This window comes from Acipenser ruthenus, chromosome 17 (genome assembly GCF_902713425.1).
Source record: "Acipenser ruthenus chromosome 17, fAciRut3.2 maternal haplotype, whole genome shotgun sequence".
Classification (NCBI taxonomy): domain Eukaryota; kingdom Metazoa; phylum Chordata; class Actinopteri; order Acipenseriformes; family Acipenseridae; genus Acipenser; species Acipenser ruthenus.
Window position 1 is genome coordinate 33688189 of NC_081205.1, and position 20247 is coordinate 33708435.

Below are 20247 nucleotides of genomic sequence, written 5' to 3' on the forward strand. Positions count from 1 at the left end.
TTAGACCTGTTTCTGTGGGACTGGACCCTTCTTTTTTGGGCCTTGCAATTCTGAAACTGTACAGAGAAAATAAGTGTACTTGTACCTGTAGAACTCCTCTTTTCCCTCTGGACACTATCACTCTTCCTTAAATGCGCTTTACGTGTTCTTATTTGCCCCCTATTTTACTGCATTTAATCCTGTACTTTAGAGTACTGTAATCTGTAGTATTTTTGTATTTAATTATATCCTGATGTAACTATCACTGACACTGTTATCTGCTCCGTTATTGAATTGTATTTTGTCATATACTTGTACTTGCTAGACCCGAAGTCATTGTATTTTATCTTGCTCTTGATTGTATTAATACTTGTACTGTGATTCTTGAAATGTATTTTTGTTTACGACTGTAAATCGCCCTGGATAAGGGCGTCTGCTAAGAAATAAATAAATAAATAAAAAATGAGTTTTTGCAGTAGATTACAATAAACAAATACATTCTTATTTATGAACATGGCAATGAGAGAGGCGTTACCCAAGCGATACTGAAGTTAAACTGTTTTTAAAGGAATCCGTGAATGCTGTTCTGTATCAGTTAGATTACCCCTCCTGTATTTATACTCAGACTGTGCTGTGGCTAGACATGCACGGAAAACCAAATACACAACCCATTCATACAAAATAAATTACGGCTGGTTTCACAGACCCCTAATAGCAAGCACTCACAGCCGAGTCGTTACCAAATACGGGCGATTTACAGTTGCTACAAAGTATCACATTTCTCTCAGCAATCTAACCATGAAGCATTCGGACCGGTTTAAGGCTGTATGTGCGATTAAGAAAGACTACAGGTTTACTTCGTTTCCATGTACAAACCTAGTTTACCAGCTTGCATGTCAATTGCACGCTGCGACATGTGCTTGCGTTGCTAAGAGCAGATCTTTGTCTCCACCTAGTGGCGAGTACACTGAAACTACAGTTCATAATACTACGCCCAGCAAGTCCCTAGATTCTGTACTCCGAAATGGAAACTCCTTGGCAATGAAAGTACAGTAAAAGAAATGACTTTTGCACATTTGCACCACTAGGTGGACATCAGTTTGTTGTAACACCGCCACCGCGAGATGATAATCTGGAGCTCGTGAATTGTAAACCTAATCTAATTAAATAAGAGGCTCGTTTTGTTTGTACCTACTTTACATAAAATTAGTACAACTCTGAACGAGTACACACACCACTCTGCACCTGGCCCTGCTTTCACTCATCATCACCAATGAAGCGGACCAGGTTTTCCATCGTAGTGCGAGTCCAGAGACCACCTCCAGCTCAGCCAGGGTGCAGGAACGCAATGAGCTGCACAATCAGATCGCGTCTCCAGATAATCACGAGCCCAAACGAAGCCCTTCTGAATGGGGCTCATTCCACAGCTGCAGTGTGTTCTGCTGCAAATCACTACCTGCACAGCAGAGCTGAGGTAGCAAACCCCCCACCCCAACATTCAACCCCAGCCCTTGTTCAATGGCTTGCTGGCACAAATCTAGAAGGTGGTTGCCATTAGTTACATGATAACAAGAGTAAGGTTTTTATCAGCTTTAAATTTGACTGCACAACACACTTCAACATCTCCTCAACCCAACACCTCCCCAAAGAAACACATCCATGACAGAAGGAGGCACGGCAGTAAGTTGATAGTCTTTATTTGCAATTTTCTTTATTTTGTCTTTTCCAGTTTGACGTGAAAAGAGGCATTAATCTTTTAATTAAATACTTAATAAAGAAAGCAAAAAAGTATTTACAAATTTTATTTAAACTGTAATCAATGAATTCAGGTGGATAATTACAAGCACCTTCTGGTAACTTAGGAAAACTCTATAAATACAGGAGAATCCGACGAGTTAGTCGGGAAAACAAAAACGCAGCTCAGAAAAGATTAATAAATGACATGGCATTCCATTAGTTCTGAAAACCAAAAAAAAAAAAAAAAACTAAAAAGAATGAACTTCTATATTTACAGGACTGTCCGAAAATATCTTTCTACTAGCAGTAATAGAAATGGTCTAGGGTTCGTACGGTTTTGTTTTAAAGATGATTTCTATAGATTCTTTTCAAGTTTAAGAATGATTTTTAAAATCTGCTACAGGCTTGTTGAAGGCTTTCAGACCCCTTTAAGTGTAGGAGAGAAAAAAAGAATAGAGGCAGCAGGGGAGGAGTGAGGCGCGGGCTGCAGTGAGAGATCCAGCCCCCACCCCAAACCCTCACAGGGGAACTTTCATTTCAGTTTTCAAATGGCTAGGGTTCGACTGCCCCCCTTTGTGTTTTATTTTCTTTATGTAAAAAAAAAAAAAAAAAAAAAAAAAAAAAAAGCACTCCCAAATCATCCTACACCTAAAAAAAAAAAAAAAAAAACAAACCTACCTTTTCATTTTTATTAGTGCGCCACTTTAAATGTGTATTTGAAACAGCAGCCTTTAAAGGAACTTGTTTCTCTTGTGAATTTGATCAGACATGAACTGCAGAGGGTTAAAACAGAAAAAGATAAAACTTCGAATACTGAGGAATTGCACTCCCACAGTTTTTATTACATTTTATTTTTGTTAAAGATATTTCGCCAGAAAAAAAAAATTCAACGATCGCACTCTCAAAGCGTTCCAACTCCCATCCTCCTGTGGAAGGATCGCTTCATCAGTATCTAATGCAAGCCATGTATAGAAACAGTCTAATTGTCCGACTCGTCCTCGGCCTCCCGCAGCCAGGTGAAGAAGGCGGTGACGGATTTCAGGGCCACGCCCTTGCCTTGCAGCTCAGCAGGGTCCTTGCTCAACTCCCACTTGTAAAAGGCCTCCTCTTTGATGACGTCCTCGTCGTACAGCGCGTCGAAGAACATCCTCAGCAAGTCTGTGTACAAATAGGAGAGTGTGAACTGACATCCCGAACACTGTGCAGGGCTGGGAACGGGACCCGACATCCCGAACACTGTGCAGGGCTGGGAACGGGACCCGACATCCCGAACACTGTGCAGGGCTGGGAACGGGCCCCGACATCCCGAACACTGTGCAGGGCTGGGAACGGGCCCCGACATCCCGAACACTGTGCAGGGCTGGGAACGGGACCCGACATCCCGAACACTGTGCAGGGCTGGGAACGGGACCCGACATCCCAAACACTGTGCAGGGCTGGGACCGGGACCCGACATCCCGAACACTGTGCAGGGCTGGGACCGGGACCCGACATCCCGAACACTGTGCAGGGCTGGGACCGGGACCCGACATCCCGAACACTGTGCAGGGCTGGGAACGGGACCCGACATCCCGAACACTGTGCAGGGCTGGGAACGGGACCCGACATCCCGAACACTGTGCAGGGCTGGGAACGGGACCCGACATCCCGAACACACACACACACACTGAGCCAACGACCTCATCACCACCCCCCCCCCCCCCACACACACAAACGGAGCCAATGACCCCATCACCCCCCCTGCACACAGAACACTCACTTGGTGGCTGTTCTAATTTGACCAGCAAGGCCTGCAACGCGTAGAGTGCTTGCAACTCTTTCTGTTCATCTGTGAGGTACTTCTGCAGGACTTTCGATCTTGACACGATCAGCTTGTTGTCCAGGCGGCAAGGGTTCTCAACTGAGCAGGGAAATAAAACAAACAAACAAACCCGGTCACACCGATGGATCGGAGCCCAGACTCAAACGAGGTGCAATCAAACCCTGGGACCGGTTAAGAGATACAAAAGGGTCACTTTTTTCAAAAACTTCAACAGGTATTTATTTTGAGGGGCAATATTTTATGGATACTCACAGATAATTGCAGACTGGCAGATTGAAGTCATTACTGCCCGAATTACAGTGTTGGAGGCGACCTGCTGCTCATCCAGGTTGGCCTGTTGAAAGAGAAGATTAAGAGTTTAATACTGTATCTGTCAAGAGCAGGATGAAGCATCATCACACAGCTGAGGACAGTGAAGAAATGAAGTCTTCCACAAGCTACCAATACTGCAGCCACTTGCAAAATACAAGAGAATGAAACAGTCGTAATACTAAACCAAGGCAAACCGAACAGCAGTTTTGTAACTGACTTGGCGTGATTGTTTCCAGTTCAGCTGTATGTGTGCTAACACCCCTCCTCACACAAGCAGAGGAGAGGATGCTGAAGTGGATCCGCTCACCTCCACCCAGTCGTAGATTCTTTGGTTGTCTGCCTTCTCCTTCAGTAGCTTGTCCAGTTGCCTGCACAGCTCTTCTGAAGACAGCTCCTTTTTGCTAGTTTTTTCAGAATCATCTCCCAAGGTAAATTCTACTTTCTGTAGCAACAGAGAAGAAAATCTTGGTAAACAGACCATGCAGGCAATACAGATGTGCCGTCATCTTTGAAGGGACACTTAGGTAGCAGCCTTCGTTTAGCTCACTGCCCAGCCCCCCGCTCTTCCTCACCTTCTCCGTGACAAACTTGTTGACGTCCTCATCCTCGGGGAGGAAGTCCTTCCAGCTCAGCCCCGCCTCCCTCCACAGGGCTCCTGCTTTCTTGTGGCTCTGGAAGAGAACACAGACCAGCACATTACACAGGGAGGGACACAGATACAGGCACTGTCAGTTCTGACCCTACAACGTGCACGGCTACAGGGACACATACAGGGATACTACACTGTCAGTCCTGACCCTACAACGTAGAATGCTATTGACTCGTTGCACACTAGCAATGGGCACAGGGAGAGGGGAGGAAGTCTCCTGGCTGGATTTCTGTTGTGTGTCAATTCATCATCATTCTTAGGACTGTCGTGCTGCTCTAAATCCCATTGCCCCGTCCATCCCCAATTCAGGCCAGGCACAAGTCACAGACTACAGTGCAAGATTGACAAAACGTTTCAAACTACTACCTGGCCCATAAACATACTGCATGAAGTCTGCATAAAACTCCATTAGAAAAGGTACCATATCCCCTTAACACCACAATCCTTCAGTCATGCACTAGTCTAGATCAGAAGGAATACAATTGAAGACTGGACTGTACTCACCATTCCTTTGCACAGTATGGACAAGATTTCTACTAACAAGAGGCCAGCTTTCCCCAGTGGTACTAGAGGCTTGGACACTTCCCTGCAAGGAGAGGGGTGGAAGGAAATGTGTAAGTGTAACTGCAGTGAGAGAGGAACCAACAGAAGAACATTAATAGTGTGAAAAGGTTTTAAAAAGGGTACTTTTAAATCATTTTAAAAAGTGAACCGAATTGGAAGAGGAGACCTTCAAGTTGAATTAAGAGATGGAGTGAACACGGTTTGCAGTAAACTTGCAGTTTGTACAGCCTCCTCTTGTGCAAGAAACACAAAAGCAGTTTTGCAATGTAAACGCTTGGGACTCCAATTACAGGAAGGGTTGTGTGCACATAAAACTGGACCTGCCTTTTGATCAGCTGTTTTAATAACAATCATACTGCATGAACAAACTGTATCCTTATGAACTCCCTCAGCTCTGATTAACTTGAGACTGGAGCGTGTCCTGCCGGTATGGGAGCTCCTTTTTCTAGAGCTGTATACAGTGTGATGTGCCGAGTGTCACTCACTTGAACAGCTCCTCCATTGGGATGCCCCCCTCGTGCAGCATGGGGGCGATGAGCTCTGCCAGGTACAGCCAGATGTGCGGAATATCGATCTCCATGTCCTCTGCAATCTCCAGGATCTCCAGCAGACTGCAGGAGACAGGCATGAGTTCACCGTTCAAACACCCTGCTTACAAAAGAGCTCTAAACACTGCAGAAAAATAAGAAATTGCTGCAAAAACACACTGCTTTCAAATCTGTTACACAATTTTACACCAATCAGTCTTGGATATCAGAGTAATAGCAAGTCCAAAATTGTTAATGGCTCTACTGCAATACACACAATGTATTAATAGTGACCTTATCCCACGGTTTCATGGGATGGCTCCTGTCTGGAGTGTCAAAGTCCGGTGCAGTCACACCTTACCCCTTGTAATACTGCTCCGTGGACAGGGAGCTGCTGACCCTTTGTAATACTGCTCCGCGGACAGGGAGCTGCTTACCCCTTGTAATACTGCTCCGTGGACAGGGAGCTGCTTACCCCTTGTAATACTGCTCCGTGGACAGGGTGCCAGCCTTGACCAGCTGGTGGAGCAGCAGGCCCATGTGTTCCCTGGCTATCATACTCCTCTCCAGCGTCGACTCAATCCCGTTCCGCACGAACACAAAGAGCAGAGACACAGAGTTCATCTCCTGGACACACTGCAGGGCTTCCTGTCAGACCAGGGGGAGAGAGAGTCAGCTCCATGTGAAACGGTGTACGTTTCTAACCCAAGTGGCAAGCATGCATTTAGTAAGAGAACACAAACGTGATTGGCGAGAGCCCCAGGTGGCTTACCTTCATATCGTTGATGTGCAGGTACTCCTCGATAATGGCTTTAGATTTCTTGTCAAATTCATCCTCAGTGAGGGCCGGCTTAGCGGGAGTGGGTGCCAGGGCAGCGGCTGGCTCTTGTTTAACTGAAATAAACCAACAGAAAAAACACACATGAAATACAAGCTGATAAAACACTTCCATAGGGGAAGGGTTACTGAAGAGGGCTATGAAAGTGTTGAAGAGTATAAATGAGTGTGGAGAGGAAGCAGGAATGTGATGGATACCATTGGGAGAGATTATGGGACATTCACAAGGCAATGTGAATGTCCCTTAAACAAACGGTGTACAGCATGTGGGCACGTCGGGGAATGCTTTGTGAGCGAGGTGTCCCTGTGATGGCACTGACCCGTCTCCTTGCTGTGCTCCCTCTCCCTGCTCCCCCTGCGCTCCCTGTCCTCCGTCATGCTGGCCACCCTGCGGACGGGGTCCTGGGGGCCGCGGAGCTCTCTCTCCCGGCTGCGGTCGTCCGTCTCCTTGCTATAGCTCCTCTTGGTGATGGACGGGCGGTTCTTGTCTGCTCGGTCCTGCTGCCTCTCAAATCGGTCTCTCTCGTAGCGCTCGCCTTTGTCGCTGCGCTCTCGGCTCGAGCTGGTCCTGGGGGGGAGGAGAGAGAGAGAGAGAGAGAGAGAGAGAGAGAGAGAGAGAGAGAGAGAGAGAGAGAGAGAGAGAGAGAGAGAGAGGTGTCACGTCAGACGGGACTGGCTGGCAGGAGGCTCCTTCAGAGGGCTGCTTGGCTTTGGACTCACCTCTGAACCACTCTCCTGGCGTCACTGTCTGCGGCCGTGGAGGTGAAGGAGGAGGAGGAGGAGGAGGAAGAGGCCTGTTGCAGGGCGGAGAACCTGTTCAAAGTGCTTGTTGCAGTTCTGCCAGACTCTGGAGCTGTGTGGAAACAAAGCATTCCTGTTCAGTGGGGAGCAATGGCGAAGAGGCTGTCATTACAGTGGATTTGCAATTCAGGTTACTCTCCTAGGTGGAAGAGGGGGGCTTGGATAATGCAACATATTCTAGGGAAAGAACATCGTGCAGTTCACGGTCACCTGGCTCTGTTCGGTGATAAATGGGCAGTGGGAAATCCTTTGCTTAAGAGGGTCTGCTCTGAACCGGCTTGAATCAAAACCTCAGCTAGAATCACCAACTCAAACATCAGCGTCTGTCTAACGGTTCAGTCATTACAGTGCAGGTCCTTCTAGCTGAAACTAGTCTATCTGTGAACACCAAGCAAAGTAGACTGACATCAGTCCCAGAAACTGTAGACTAGCCAACCTGAATGCTGCAAAGTGAGCTTCAGCCTCCAATTAAGCAACATGCTGTGATACTGGTGAGGGGACGGGCTCCAGCCTGGCATACTGAACAGGCTGCTGAAGGAGAAGCATGTGTCTGCACACTCACCCTGTTCATTAGGTTTGGCATTGGATCCTCCACTGCTGCCTTTCCCCCAGCTCATCAGTCTGCCCCCTGGTGCCAGCAGTTGGTTATTGAAGTCCAGGGCTCCGGGCTGCAGATTCAAAAGCAAAACAGTTAGGATCAGGGAGTATAAACACCCCTGCTTGAAGAGTACAGCTGAGGCAAAGACACTGCACTGCAGCACCCCACACACGCCAGCTGAGGCAAAGACACTGCACTGCAGCACCCCACACACGCCAGCTGAGGCAAAGACACTGCACTGCACCACCCCACACACGCCAGCTGAGGCAAAGACACTGCACTGCACCACCCCACACACGCCAGCTGAGGCAAAGACACTGAGCGTACCTTGGTGATCTTGCTGAGTCGGCTAGTGTCGATGGGTCTGTTCTTGGTGCTGATGGGCACGGTGTTCCAGCCTTCATCTTGGGGCTGGCTGGGTCGACCCGCTGCGGGACACAATTCTACAGTCAAGTCACATTAATCTGTAACACTTATTCCATGCAAAGCTCAACTGTACATAACATGTAGTCTCATCAGTTGTCGGGTCTGTTACAAAGCAGGAAATAAGACTCCTATTGCAGAGCAGTTTCACCCATTCCAGGTTTCAATACAAGCTTGATCAGCAATAAGCTCAGGCAAGTCTTTTTAAACTCCTTGTAAAGGAATGGAAAAATGCTATGCAATAGGAGTCTTATTCCCATCCCTGCAAACATTCCCAATTATACTTAACCAGTTTATTCTTCAGGTTTACATTGAAGAAAAGAAATAGAACCCACTCCTGATTTTGCAAGGTATCTGGTGACAGTTCTGGGGTCAGACAGGTAGAGAAAAGAAGGCTGACCTGAGGGGTGCGCTCCGCCCTGCCCGCCTCCTCCTCCTCTCCTGTTGTCCTTCTTGGACAGGAGCTGCTGCTGGACCTTGATCTGCTCGCGATGCTCCTCCAACTCTGCCTCCTTGTGGATCTGGTCGAGGGTCTTGGGGCCCTGTTCGCCTCTCCTGGGGACCCAGGTGTTCTGTGAGGTGAGAGCAGGCTTCATGTTAATCCCGAGGGACAAGACTTAAAGAAGCGAGCCGGTGAAGGAACAGGTCAAGCGCAGGGCTCCGCTCGCCTTTCTGTAGCTTCTCTCTGTAGGCTGCACTCCGCTACTGCAGTGACCCTGTACCAGCAAGGGCAGGGAAAACTAAACCAAGAAGTGAAACTTGGGGGTCATCTTTGATCCTGATCTATCATTTGAGACTCATATTGGGGAAGTTGCTAAAGTATCTTTTTACCATTTGAGAAATATAGCCAAACTCAGACCAATTATGTCTGTACCTAATGCCAAGAGACTAATGCATGCCTTTGCTTCATCTAGAATTATTGCAATTCACTTTTTTTCTGGTGTCCCAAAACATGTGGTATCCTGCTTGCAGCTTGTTCAGAATATCAACGCTAGAATTCTGACTAAAACCAGGAAAACCTCACAGGATGCAGGGCTGCTTTAGTATTATGTGTATATTGTTAATTAAAATTAATACTCTGCATTGGAAAGCCGCAGTAGTCTCTCAGCACGGACGAGCGGCACACAAGCCAGGCCTGTACGCTGCTATGGGATTTATCTGGCTGTGAAACTACAGGAACAAAGACATGTGATAGGAATGCAGCCAGCATTAGAGACAGGTAACCTCTGACCACAGAGTAACAAAGAGGAGCACACATTTCAAGCAGTAGCACTTCTGGAGCTACCTGGAGATTTCACAGACGAATGAAGGCTTACCCTCCTCAGGTCTATGACATCCTGCAACATGAAGCGGATTCTGGAAGAAGTTTTCTTCTCCTTGATGATCTTCTCCATCTGGTTGAAATACTGGTCCATTCGGGGCTGAGAGATGAGACACGTCACGAGAGGGCTCAATATCAACCCAGTTCACTAAACAAACCGCTCGTGACCCCCCCCCCGCCTCCCACACGCTGATACCGTTTCCTACAGGCTGGTTCAAGTCTGGTTACACAGACCCCAATTAGCACTGATCGTGGATCTACCTTATATAAGGTAACATTATGTACCTAATAACATACAAAAAGGTACCATCAAGGGGAGGCCATTCAGCCCATCTAAGCCCACCCGGTTCCTAGTAAGACGCAACTCGACAGTTTGAAGGATCCAAGTGTGTCTGCCTCAACATGACTAGGTAGCCCATTCCATACACTTTGTACAAAGTAGTATCTCCTTCCCTCTGTCCCAAGACAATCACACTTAATTTCCAACTCTGTCCTCTGGTCCTGGTTTCTGTACTTAAAAGTAAACAGTTTGGGTTAACTAAAGGTAGTCCAATACTAGTGCTAATCAGGGTCTGTGAAACTAGCTAGCTATAGGGAAGGTAATCAAGATTTTGGTTACAAATCGGGGTCCTTCAATTCCCCCACCCACTCTCCCAGCAGCCCGCTTCCTCTCCTACCTTGGCCTTCTCAAAGTCCAGGTCTTTGCCGATGGTGGACAGCAGCCGGCACAAGCACTCCAGGGACTCCTCATCATGGTTCTTGAGCAGCTTGACGATGCAGTCGTGCATGATGGGCTCCGTCAGCATCTTGAGCTTGAACAGCTCCCCGATGAACTTGATGTTTCCCAGGGAGCGCCGACGCGCTGTGTCCTTTGCCTCCTCCAGCTCCTCACGGAGCCGCTGCTTTTCATCATCCTGGAAGGGAGGGGACAAGGCAGCAGAGATGAGAGCCACGCAGGCACTCCAGAGCAACAGGAGGGGAGGCGAGAGCCACGCAGGCACGCCAGAGCAACAGGAGGGGAGGCGAGAGCCACGCAGGCACGCCAGAGCAACAGGAGGGGCGATGAGCCACACAGGTACTGCACAGCAACAGGAGGGGCGATGAGCCACACAGGTACTGCACAGCAACAGGAGGGGCGATGAGCCACACAGGTACTGCACAGCAACAGGAGGGGAGGTGAGAGCCACACAGGTACTGCACAGCAACAGGAGGAGCGATGAGCCACACAGGTACTGCACAGCAACAGGAGGAGCGATGAGCCACACAGGTACTGCACAGCAACAGGAGGAGCGATGAGCCACACAGGTACTGCACAACAACAGGAGGGGAGGTGAGAGCCAGACAGGTACTGCACAGCAACAGGAGGAGCGATGAGCCACACAGGTACTGCACAGCAACAGGAGGGGCGATGAGCCACACAGGTACTGCACAGCAACAGGAGGGGCGATGAGCCACACAGGTACTGCACAGCAACAGGAGGGGCGATGAGCCACACAGGTACTGCACAGCAACAGGAGGGGAGGTGAGAGCCAGACAGGTACTGCACAGCAACAGGAGGAGCGATGAGCCACACAGGTACTGCACAGCAACAGGAGGAGCGATGAGCCACACAGGTACTGCACAGCAACAGGAGGAGCGATGAGCCACACAGGTACTGCACAGCAACAGGAGGAGCGATGAGCCACACAGGTACTGCACAGCAACAGGAGGGGCGATGAGCCACACAGGTACTGCACAGCAACAGGAGGGGCGATGAGCCACACAGGTACTGCACAGCAACAGGAGGGGCGATGAGCCACACAGGTACTGCACAGCAACAGGAGGGGCGATGAGCCACACAGGTACTGCACAGCAACAGGAGGGGCGATGAGCCACACAGGTACTGCACAGCAACAGGAGGGGAGATGAGAGCCACGTAGGCACTCGAGCAACAGAAGGGGAGGGGGCATTGTACAGACTCACATGTACTGATACAGTGCTTCACACTCACTATCCCTACATCCGGTTCTGACTAGGTGCCAGTAATTTCAGGCCACTAGAGAAGAACTTATTTAAATATACTTAACTGAAGGTAGCCGTGGAACACCAGAGCTAGTAGGAGTTTCAAGCATCGCTAAAAGGGAAGCGTGTTTCATTCTGGGGGTCTAATCACTGACCAATGCTTGCGGTTTAAAAAGTGTTATTTGACTAATGAGGCTCTGAAGATGATTGGCCAGTCAATACAAGTGAAAACAGATTGATCACTACTCTGTTCCCAGTTTAGAGAGAACCAAGGAGACCTACAAGAAAAGGAGGAGTCATTCCTGCTGCGCTACCTTCTCTGGAAACAACTGCAGCATGAAAAACTGCTGTGCTGCTAAGACTACGGAAACTAGATTTGCTTTGGAACAGCAACACGAATAGGACAGCAGTGTGCATTAACCCTTTGCGGTCCATTGTCGGACCTGGTCCGACATTGCAATTATTCCTATCAGGTCCATTGTTGGACCCTGTCCGACATCATTATAGAAACGCAAAAAACGGGTTTTAGTCGTTTTTTCTCCGGAAAAAGCCGGGAAAACCATTCAATGGCCGAGTGGGAGCGAAAGGCGCCGAGACAAGTCGAAAAAAAAAAAAAAAAAGGCGAATCTCATGAATAGTCATACATGGCCCTGGTATCAGATAACGGGGCGGTCATAAGGAAACAAGAGAACACAGACATTTGCAGAGCTTTTATGAGATGTTATAGTAATAAAATAATGACTTGGACTGCGTTATTGAGGAGTTTGGTAATAAAACTAGTGATCAGGAGATGACTGATCGGTATGTACGACTATTATTTATTTCCTACATAGGTGAAAGCTATAGCGAACGAAAGGGTGGGGCGGGGCTGGAGATGCCTAGTGAGTGCTTTGTTGTTATGCAGGGCCTTTTAAACCCGTTTGACTGTGAAAAAAAAATACTTTTAAACAGCGCGTCTAAAATTAACTGCGCGTGTGAAAATAGACCTGGCGTGCCTGACGTGCATTTAATAAATGGACTGCAAAGGGTTAATAAAGTGAAGAGTGGATCTGGGAGATGTGTCATACAATAATGTATAATCAGTTTACTCTTTCATGGCTTCACTCAGGCAGGTAGTTGTTGCACACATTTCCAGCTGGCCCTTTCTGCACAAGTGAAGCTGATCCCTGGACTTTCGTCTGTGTTGTCTGGCTCTCTCCCTGTATACAACTTGTTGGTGATCTCTCCCTGTGTATAACTGTTGTTGGTGATCTCTCCCTGTGTATAACTGTTGTTGGTGATCTCTCCCTGTGTATAACTGTTGTTGGTGATCTCTCCCTGTGTATAACTGTTGTTGGTGATCTCTCCGTGTATAACTGTTGTTGGTGATCCCTCCCTGTGTATAACTCTTGTTGGTGATCCCTCCCTGTGTATAACTCTTGTTGGTGATCTCTCCCTGTGTATAACTCTTGTTGGTGATCTCTCCCTGTGTATAACTCTTGTTGGTGATCTCTCCCTGTGTATAACTCTTGTTGGTGATCTCTCCCTGTGTATAACTGTTGTTGGTGATCTCTCCCTGTGTATAACTGTTGTTGGTGATCTCTCCCTGTGTATAACTGTTGTTGGTGATCTCTCCCTGTGTATAACTGTTGTTGGTGATCTCTCCCTGTGTATAACTGTTGTTGGTGATCTCTCCCTGTGTATAACTGTTGTTGGTGATCTCTCCCTGTGTATAACTGTTGTTGGTGATCTCTCCCTGTGTATAACTGTTGTTGGTGATCTCTCCCTGTGTATAACTGTTGTTGGTGATCTCTCCCTCTGTATAACTGTTGTTGGTGATCTCTCCCTGTATATAACTGTTTTTGCTGATCCCTCCTCTCTATTTACCACTGCAGCTGCGTCCAGCTCCTTCTGTTTCTTCTCGAACACCTCATCGTCGTCCTTGTCCTTCTCAAACTCCTTCTGGCAGCGGTTCAGCAGCAGCTTGCGGAAATTCACAGTCACTCCTGGCTTGTCGGTCGTGGAGACTTTGAGCTGTGGGGCAGAAAAAACAAACGCGCACTTCACAACTAGAAACTGTCATTTCAAGCAAACGCAGCCTTAACACTTCAGCTCAGTCGTTTGAATCCTCAAGCTGCAACTGGACAACAGTTTTCCTTTTTATGTACAGTGCTACATCATGAAATTATTGAATACATTTATTTATTATAAAAAATACCACAATTTCCACTGAACTGCAGCTAACTCTCCTGTGAGGAAAACAATAAGCAGCGACACCTAGTGGGCACTGGAGTACTGCAACTACCTTAAACTGCAAGAGTGGACAATCCCTAAACGTCTTGCTAAGAGTGTTGCCTCATCTCTACCCGATATAAAAAGATGGAAGAACCCGGCGAGATATGGCAACACTTCAGAAACTGGGACAAAAAATCAACTTCAAATGAAATCAGTCAGCGAGTGAGTGGAAGTCATTTCGTCAGAACCTGTTCCATACTGCAATATCTATTACTAGAATCACTCGAAACATGTTTCTGATCTGGTTTCACGGCATGCTGAATGGCTGGACAGACATACCCCCATAAGGCAGCGGCACATGTTGGCGTAGGCTACGGAGAAGTTTGGCTCGGAGATGGCCTTCTCGAAGATGAGGTCGATGACCCCCTTGAGCCTCTCCTCTGTGTCGATGGTCAGCTCAGTCACCTGCTTCATCAGCTGCTGGAACATCTGGGGCGTGAGCTTGTTCAGGATACCGCGCACCCTGCGGAACAGCTCCTAGGACAGGGAGATGGACAGAGCAGAGCAGTGTTAGTACAAGGCTTCAAAAACACAGGTCTTACTAGTGTCACAGTCAGATGCAGCCAGGAGCCTTCCCCCGCGTACCTGTGTCTTGCTGTTGTCAGAGGAGGTGTCTTCCTCTTCCTTGCTGGGTGGCCTCTTGGCACCGGGTTTCCAGGCCTTCTCCGCCTTGTTGAGCTGCACGTCCTCGCCGAGCGACACGGTGGCGATGATCTTCCGTGGCTCCTTCCTCTGGCCCTGCTGGGATCGGCGGGGCCCCATTCCAGAGGGCTGCAGAGAGAAGGGGCACAGTGAGCAAAGCATCCCCATCGTAGCTGGTAAAAATGGATATTGCCCCTTTGGAAATCCCTTTCCACACTGCCAGTCATAGCGGTTTATAACTTTAGATTGTTTCACAGACGCCAATTAGCACCAGACAACCTAACCCAGGTAAAATCAGGTAGCCGACTGGGGTCTGCTGATCATACCTTCCCTTCTGTGAACTACGTTACCTGCCAGCGCATCGACGCCTTCTGTTCATTTATATTCAAGTACATTATTTTCAGCATACAATGACAAACGCTTCAGCTAGAAGTCTTTTTCAATGTCGAAACGTTTGTCATTAATTAGCCTTTTTTTTGTATTTCTAAAACACAGCAGAGCTGAAAGTTCCTGGATGATATTCTCAGCACACACAGCAGTGCTGAAAGTTCCTGGATGATACTCAGCATACACAGCTGTGCCATTATCCTCTTACACCCAGTGAAGGGGAACAGCCCTCAGTGCACTTACCGGGCCCCTGCCTCCCATGGGCTGCCTGCCCAGATTGGCGTAGGAGGGAGTGAAGTCCGGTCCGGCGTTCATACTGGTGAGCCGGCTGGGGTCCAGTGCACGCAGGGGGTTCTTGTTAGCCTGCGGGAGTCAGGGAGCAGTGCAAGAACATTGATTGATTGCAGGATAGTGAACAGAACTAGTGTCACTTAAACTGGAACCCGTAAGAGGGCATTAGGAGACACGACTGGGTTTCTATTTTCATAATTGAGAGCTTAAAGTTTTGGCTGAAAACAATAAATGTGACCTAAATAATTTAACAGAAGTGGCCAATAATGTGCAAATACAATGCAGTCTTCACATATTTAAAAACAATGTTAATGAAATGTTCCATTTAAAGTGTAAAAACAATCTGTCATCGAATCCTGAACGAGGCAGTCCCATACTACCAATAATAATACTAATACTACTAATACTAATAATAATACTACTAATAATACTAATAACAACAACAACGATAATAATAAAGCAGTACTCCAGCCCTGCAGGGGGAGCTGCTGGTTACCTTGTCCAGCACCACGTCGCTGATGTGTGGCAGCCCCTCTGGTTTCTGCATGCTGGCGACGATGAACTGAAAGCCCAGCAGAAACTCCCGGTCGTATTGCTTCTTCTCCTCTGGGTTGATGGGTTTCCATTGTTCTGAGAAAGAAGCCAAGAAGAGACTCAAGACCTGCAGCACAGCTTCTCAACAGCACCTCCAGAATCAGGGGTTTGCAGCAGGGCCTACTCAGAGGGGCTCATACCTTCTTTGTACTTGTATTTCAGGTCTCCAGGTTTCAGCTGGTCCGGCTCAATGTTCTCCGTGTCCAGCTTGTCCTCCTTCTCCTCCCAGGTCTCGTCTGTCTCCTCCGGGGCAGGGGGACGCGCTGCCTCTGGCTCTGCTGAGATGGGGGCAGCTGGCTGGGCTTGCTCCGGCTCCGAGACCTGTGACTGCACGGAGGCCAGGGTTCAGCACACACATCCATTACCAGCAGTGATCCCCAGTGCTCAATAACACACCTTTCCATTCCAGACACTGCACAGCACTTCACTTTGAATTAAAGCACTAATTTTAAAATCAGATTGTCAGATCTGAAATTCACTGGTTTCACAATGCTCCAATTTAAATCTCACACTAATTTAGATCTCTCCTCAGATTAGCATTGTCAAGTCCCTACACGTTTAGCTATCCTCATATTGCAGGAGAGGGGAACTGGCTACACACTGCGGAGCTCAGACAGAAACGACTCTCCTCCACCTTTTGGGATCTCTGCAGGGATGGAAAGAAGACTCCCATTGAACAGCAGTTTGATCCTTTCCTGGTTTATCTACAAGTTCAACAAGACACACCTGGAGTTTGTTAACTACACACACTGTGGCTAATGAAGCTCATATTAAAACCTGGAATGGGTGAAACTGCTCTGCAATAGGAGTCTTATTTCCATCCCTGCTCTGGATCATTTAAAAGCACCTACCTCTTTGAAGGCATCCAATAGGTCTCCCACCATCTCCTTTTTGTTGAGATCCTTCATTTTCCTCTTTTTCTTTGGTATCGACACAGCAGCAGCTGAAAACAGAAAGCAGTCTGTGTGAGCCACTGCCAGACTATTTGCAGCAAAGCCCAGGCTACAGCACACGGGCCTCGCACTGCTACAGCATTCACAGAGCCCATGACAAGGCACCGCAAGCGGAACGTGCTGCAGCGCTGGTCCCTGCTTTGTAAAATGGAAATTTTACCAATTGTTAGCCATTAAAACCCCAGTATGTAGAGCCACACACAAGCATTGTTACGCACTGTCCATGGAAACACGCTGCACGACAGGCATGCTCAATTAAAAAAAAACGATGGAACAGCAAAGTGTATCCACAGGGTGTAGTTCAAACCGAAATCCATAATCACATGTGCTGTGGGAGACAGCACTATCCCACAGACTGATTCAATAGTGCGAATCACTCAGTTCAGTTACACTGTGCTCCACGCCCTACATAACCCTGCAGTAACACGTACTCTGCAGTGTCGGAGTACACGTGTCAGGGATGTAGAACAAGCACGCTCAATGAGGCAACTTTAAAAATAACCTGCTTCACAAATGCATTGAAATCCCATTTCGTTGTCAGAATGCTCAGGCTACAAACATGAAGCCCTACATTTAGGAGATGAGAAAGTCAATAGCTAACCTCGCTAACTGCAGCACAGAGGCCCCATCACTGGACTAGCATTCCAGTTCTCAACTTGAGTAAGAGGAGTACTTGTGCTCTCATTCGATGTGCACAGCCCTGCCGTTACTAACAGCAACACAACGTACATAGAAACCTCTTCCACCTCTGTTAGCTTAACCTGTTTTATTTTGCTCATCAGCAAGCTTCACAGACTCCTGAAATAATGTAAAAATCTTCAAGGGGGGGGGGGGGGGGAATGCAAACTTGCATAATCAGCACAGCTATCCAGCCTGAAACAATTAACTAGCATGACTGACACCAATGAGGATGCAATGCAATTCAGCTACGAAAAGGAATTCTTCTCTACAATAGCTACACACCTGCCAGTGTCGACTCCAAGAAATTAGTTCGGAAGCAGTTTATTAATAAAGTATCGTACACATGGGAGACTCTGTGAGCATATGTTACTGCCTTGTGTTGATTAATTGAGGTGGTTATATTGTGTTTACAATTATCCAATGTGCTTCTGAATTTCATTTTGCTATTATTATTGCTTCCACTTCTGGCATGCTGCACTTTGCAGGTATTTGTCCAAAATGTTCTATCAGAGCTACTGAGTGTCTGAGACGGGCAGCTGTTAAAGCCAGTACCTTGCATAACGTTCTCTCCACCCTGTGCAGCGCTGGCGGAGGTTGGCTGAGGCTCGCTCTGTGTGGGGCCGGCCTCTTCCTCCTCCTCCTCCTCCTCCTCCTCCACAGCGGGCTGGGTAGTGGGGGTGGGTACAGGGGCCGTGCAGGGTGCTGGCACGGAGACAGGGGCTTCCTGTGCCTTGGCCACCTCTGGCTCTGCGATGGGGCTGATGTCCGATTCAGGCTGCTCTTCGGATGGCTCGGGGTCCTGTTTGCCAAGGCCTGCCAGCCCGTTGGGCATGTTGAGCTCCTCCGGCTGGGCGATAGGAGACTCCAGGGGGGCCTCGCAAGAGACCTGTGCCGGCGGGGGCTGAGGCTGCGTGGGGGGCAGGGGCTCCTGAATGGTGGCTGGCTCAGGCGTCACGCCGTTGGTCTCGGTCGGAAGCTCCTTTGCAGGCAGGTCGCCCTCGACGGGCACAGAGACGACAGCCAGAACAACCTCCTGCTCGACCAGCGGCACCACCACCTCCTGCTCGACCAGCGGTGGCACCACCACCTCCTCCTGCTCGACCGGCGGCACCACCTCCTCCTCCCTCTCGGGTGCAGGCTCCTCTGGTCTCATCTCTGCTGCCACTGGTAGAGGCGTCTCCACAGCGGCAGGCTGTTCCACTGCTGCAGGAAGGAGAACAGGGGCAGCAACAGCCTCCTCTGCTGCCTGCTCCTGGGGGGCAGCGTTCGTGAGCGGCGGGGTGAGGGCTGTCTGAGAGTCCACAGTGTCGAGGAGGACGGCCGCTGGCAGGGAGGTGGCAGTAGTGTTGGCTGGGGCCACCCCCTGGGGTTCCGGAGCCTTTTCCGAAGGGGCTGGCTTAGTGTCTGTTTCAGTCTCGTCAGCAGGGAGCGCTCCTGCTGCTGTAAGTGTGGTCTCTGTCTTGTCTGGCTCCCGGGTCAGCTTAACTGTAGCAGCAGCAGGCTTCTGTCGGTCATCTAAAAGAGGGGAAATAGAGTTAACTACATACTGGGGGCTTATCTATATCTTCAGCAATTGTTTCTTCCAGTCAAGCACTCCTTGCCCTCTGGCTCAACACTGACCTGGCCTGATGACCACAGTGACAGGGTGTGGGTTCTCTCCATTTGCTTGCGCTGTGCTGCTTTCCGCTGGACCTGTAGACTGGGGTACAGAAATGAGAACTAAACAAAAAGGCACTTGATAATTGATTGCTCCACCAGTGTGCAAGCGAAGTGTCAATCTGCAGCACAATGCTCAGAACCGTGTCATTATTAGTCCTCCTCCACCAGAACTACAGAAACCCACGACCTTTCCTTCTAGTCAAGGACACCCGCTTTAGGAAGCTGTGTGTCAGCACCGCATGGGACTATGCAACTGCAAACTGGAAACCTTGCTCAAGTGTGTGTTGCGTGGGGTCAGTGTGCGTTCTTACCTGTGGAGGGGTGGGAGTGGAGGTCGTCCTGCCCCCAGACATGATCTCCTCCGTGATATCTTTACCCCCTTGGTTAGGGTCTCGTATTCTAATCTGGATACAAAAGCAACACAACACATCATCAGCACCATGCTGGGCTCAATGGCACGTGTATGAGCAGAACAGAACAGAGCGCACAGGGTCTCGAGTCCAGGGAGGATACCCTAGAGCAGTACAGCGACATTAGAAAGGTTTAGTATGTATATGAGCTGTGGGTTTACAAAGGGGTGTTAGTAAAAAGAGCAACACACAGGGTAGGGAACACAGGGCTCGTTTCACAGAAAGACTGTATTTGAGGTACATACAGGAGAACCTACAGCATATAGAAATGCTGGTGAGATCTGACACTGGCTTACTTTTAGGGTACACATTTGACTAGAGCTCTGAAATAGTAATTACATAGGATCTGAAATAACAGTCAAGTACTTTAGTAACACGCCAGTGTTACCTGTAGCAGGACCAGAGTTAACATTACCAGTAGAGAAGGTTGTGGAAACAAAACCCTATGAGCCTGTGTTAAAGTCAGCTTCCTACAGGAGTCAAACTGCAAATGGGCAGGAGAAAGGAAACAAGCATTATAAAAAATTACAGAAGCTGCTTGAACCCGTCACACAACAACGCAAGCTGCAAGAGGCTGTTCCACAATGATCCCTGGTAATGGAAGAGGAGAGATAAAGCTGTCATTCTTGACAGGCAAAAGGCCCAGAGGGTCAAACCTGGGTTAAGGAGGTGACACTCCATCTTACTGGGGTAAGAGGATTAACAGAAGAGCTGCAGAAATCCGACTACACTGTGGAGCTCAAGAGAAAGAGGAGCAAACTGCCCTCAGCCGTCCATCTGTAAAA

General features: G+C 48.5%; 1 protein-coding gene across 10 annotated transcripts in view; it reads right to left on the reverse strand.

The window, feature by feature from the left end:
* Nucleotides 1-1660: 1660 nt before the first annotated feature.
* The window catches only part of LOC117422894 (eukaryotic translation initiation factor 4 gamma 1-like), a 46853-nt gene continuing 28266 nt past the window's right edge, over nt 1661-20247 (reverse strand). For all 10 annotated transcript variants that reach the window (XM_058990454.1, XM_058990463.1, XM_058990462.1 and 7 more), the window contains 26 exons: nt 19364-19456; nt 19014-19092; nt 17946-18908; nt 16611-16702; nt 15900-16086; nt 15662-15795; nt 15118-15237; nt 14431-14616; nt 14125-14322; nt 13438-13584; nt 10248-10484; nt 9566-9670; nt 8650-8821; nt 8154-8254; nt 7791-7896; nt 7148-7280; nt 6748-6995; nt 6363-6484; nt 6066-6238; nt 5549-5674; nt 5004-5085; nt 4423-4521; nt 4158-4292; nt 3791-3872; nt 3476-3616; nt 1661-2874 (listed from right to left, as the gene is read on the reverse strand). In XM_058990454.1, the coding sequence (XP_058846437.1) occupies nt 2696-2874; nt 3476-3616; nt 3791-3872; nt 4158-4292; nt 4423-4521; nt 5004-5085; nt 5549-5674; nt 6066-6238; nt 6363-6484; nt 6748-6995; nt 7148-7280; nt 7791-7896; nt 8154-8254; nt 8650-8821; nt 9566-9670; nt 10248-10484; nt 13438-13584; nt 14125-14322; nt 14431-14616; nt 15118-15237; nt 15662-15795; nt 15900-16086; nt 16611-16702; nt 17946-18908; nt 19014-19092; nt 19364-19456 (4440 nt within the window). In that variant the 3' untranslated portion in view covers nt 1661-2695. The remainder of the gene's footprint in view (nt 2875-3475; nt 3617-3790; nt 3873-4157; nt 4293-4422; nt 4522-5003; nt 5086-5548; nt 5675-6065; nt 6239-6362; nt 6485-6747; nt 6996-7147; nt 7281-7790; nt 7897-8153; nt 8255-8649; nt 8822-9565; nt 9671-10247; nt 10485-13437; nt 13585-14124; nt 14323-14430; nt 14617-15117; nt 15238-15661; nt 15796-15899; nt 16087-16610; nt 16703-17945; nt 18909-19013; nt 19093-19363; nt 19457-20247) is intronic.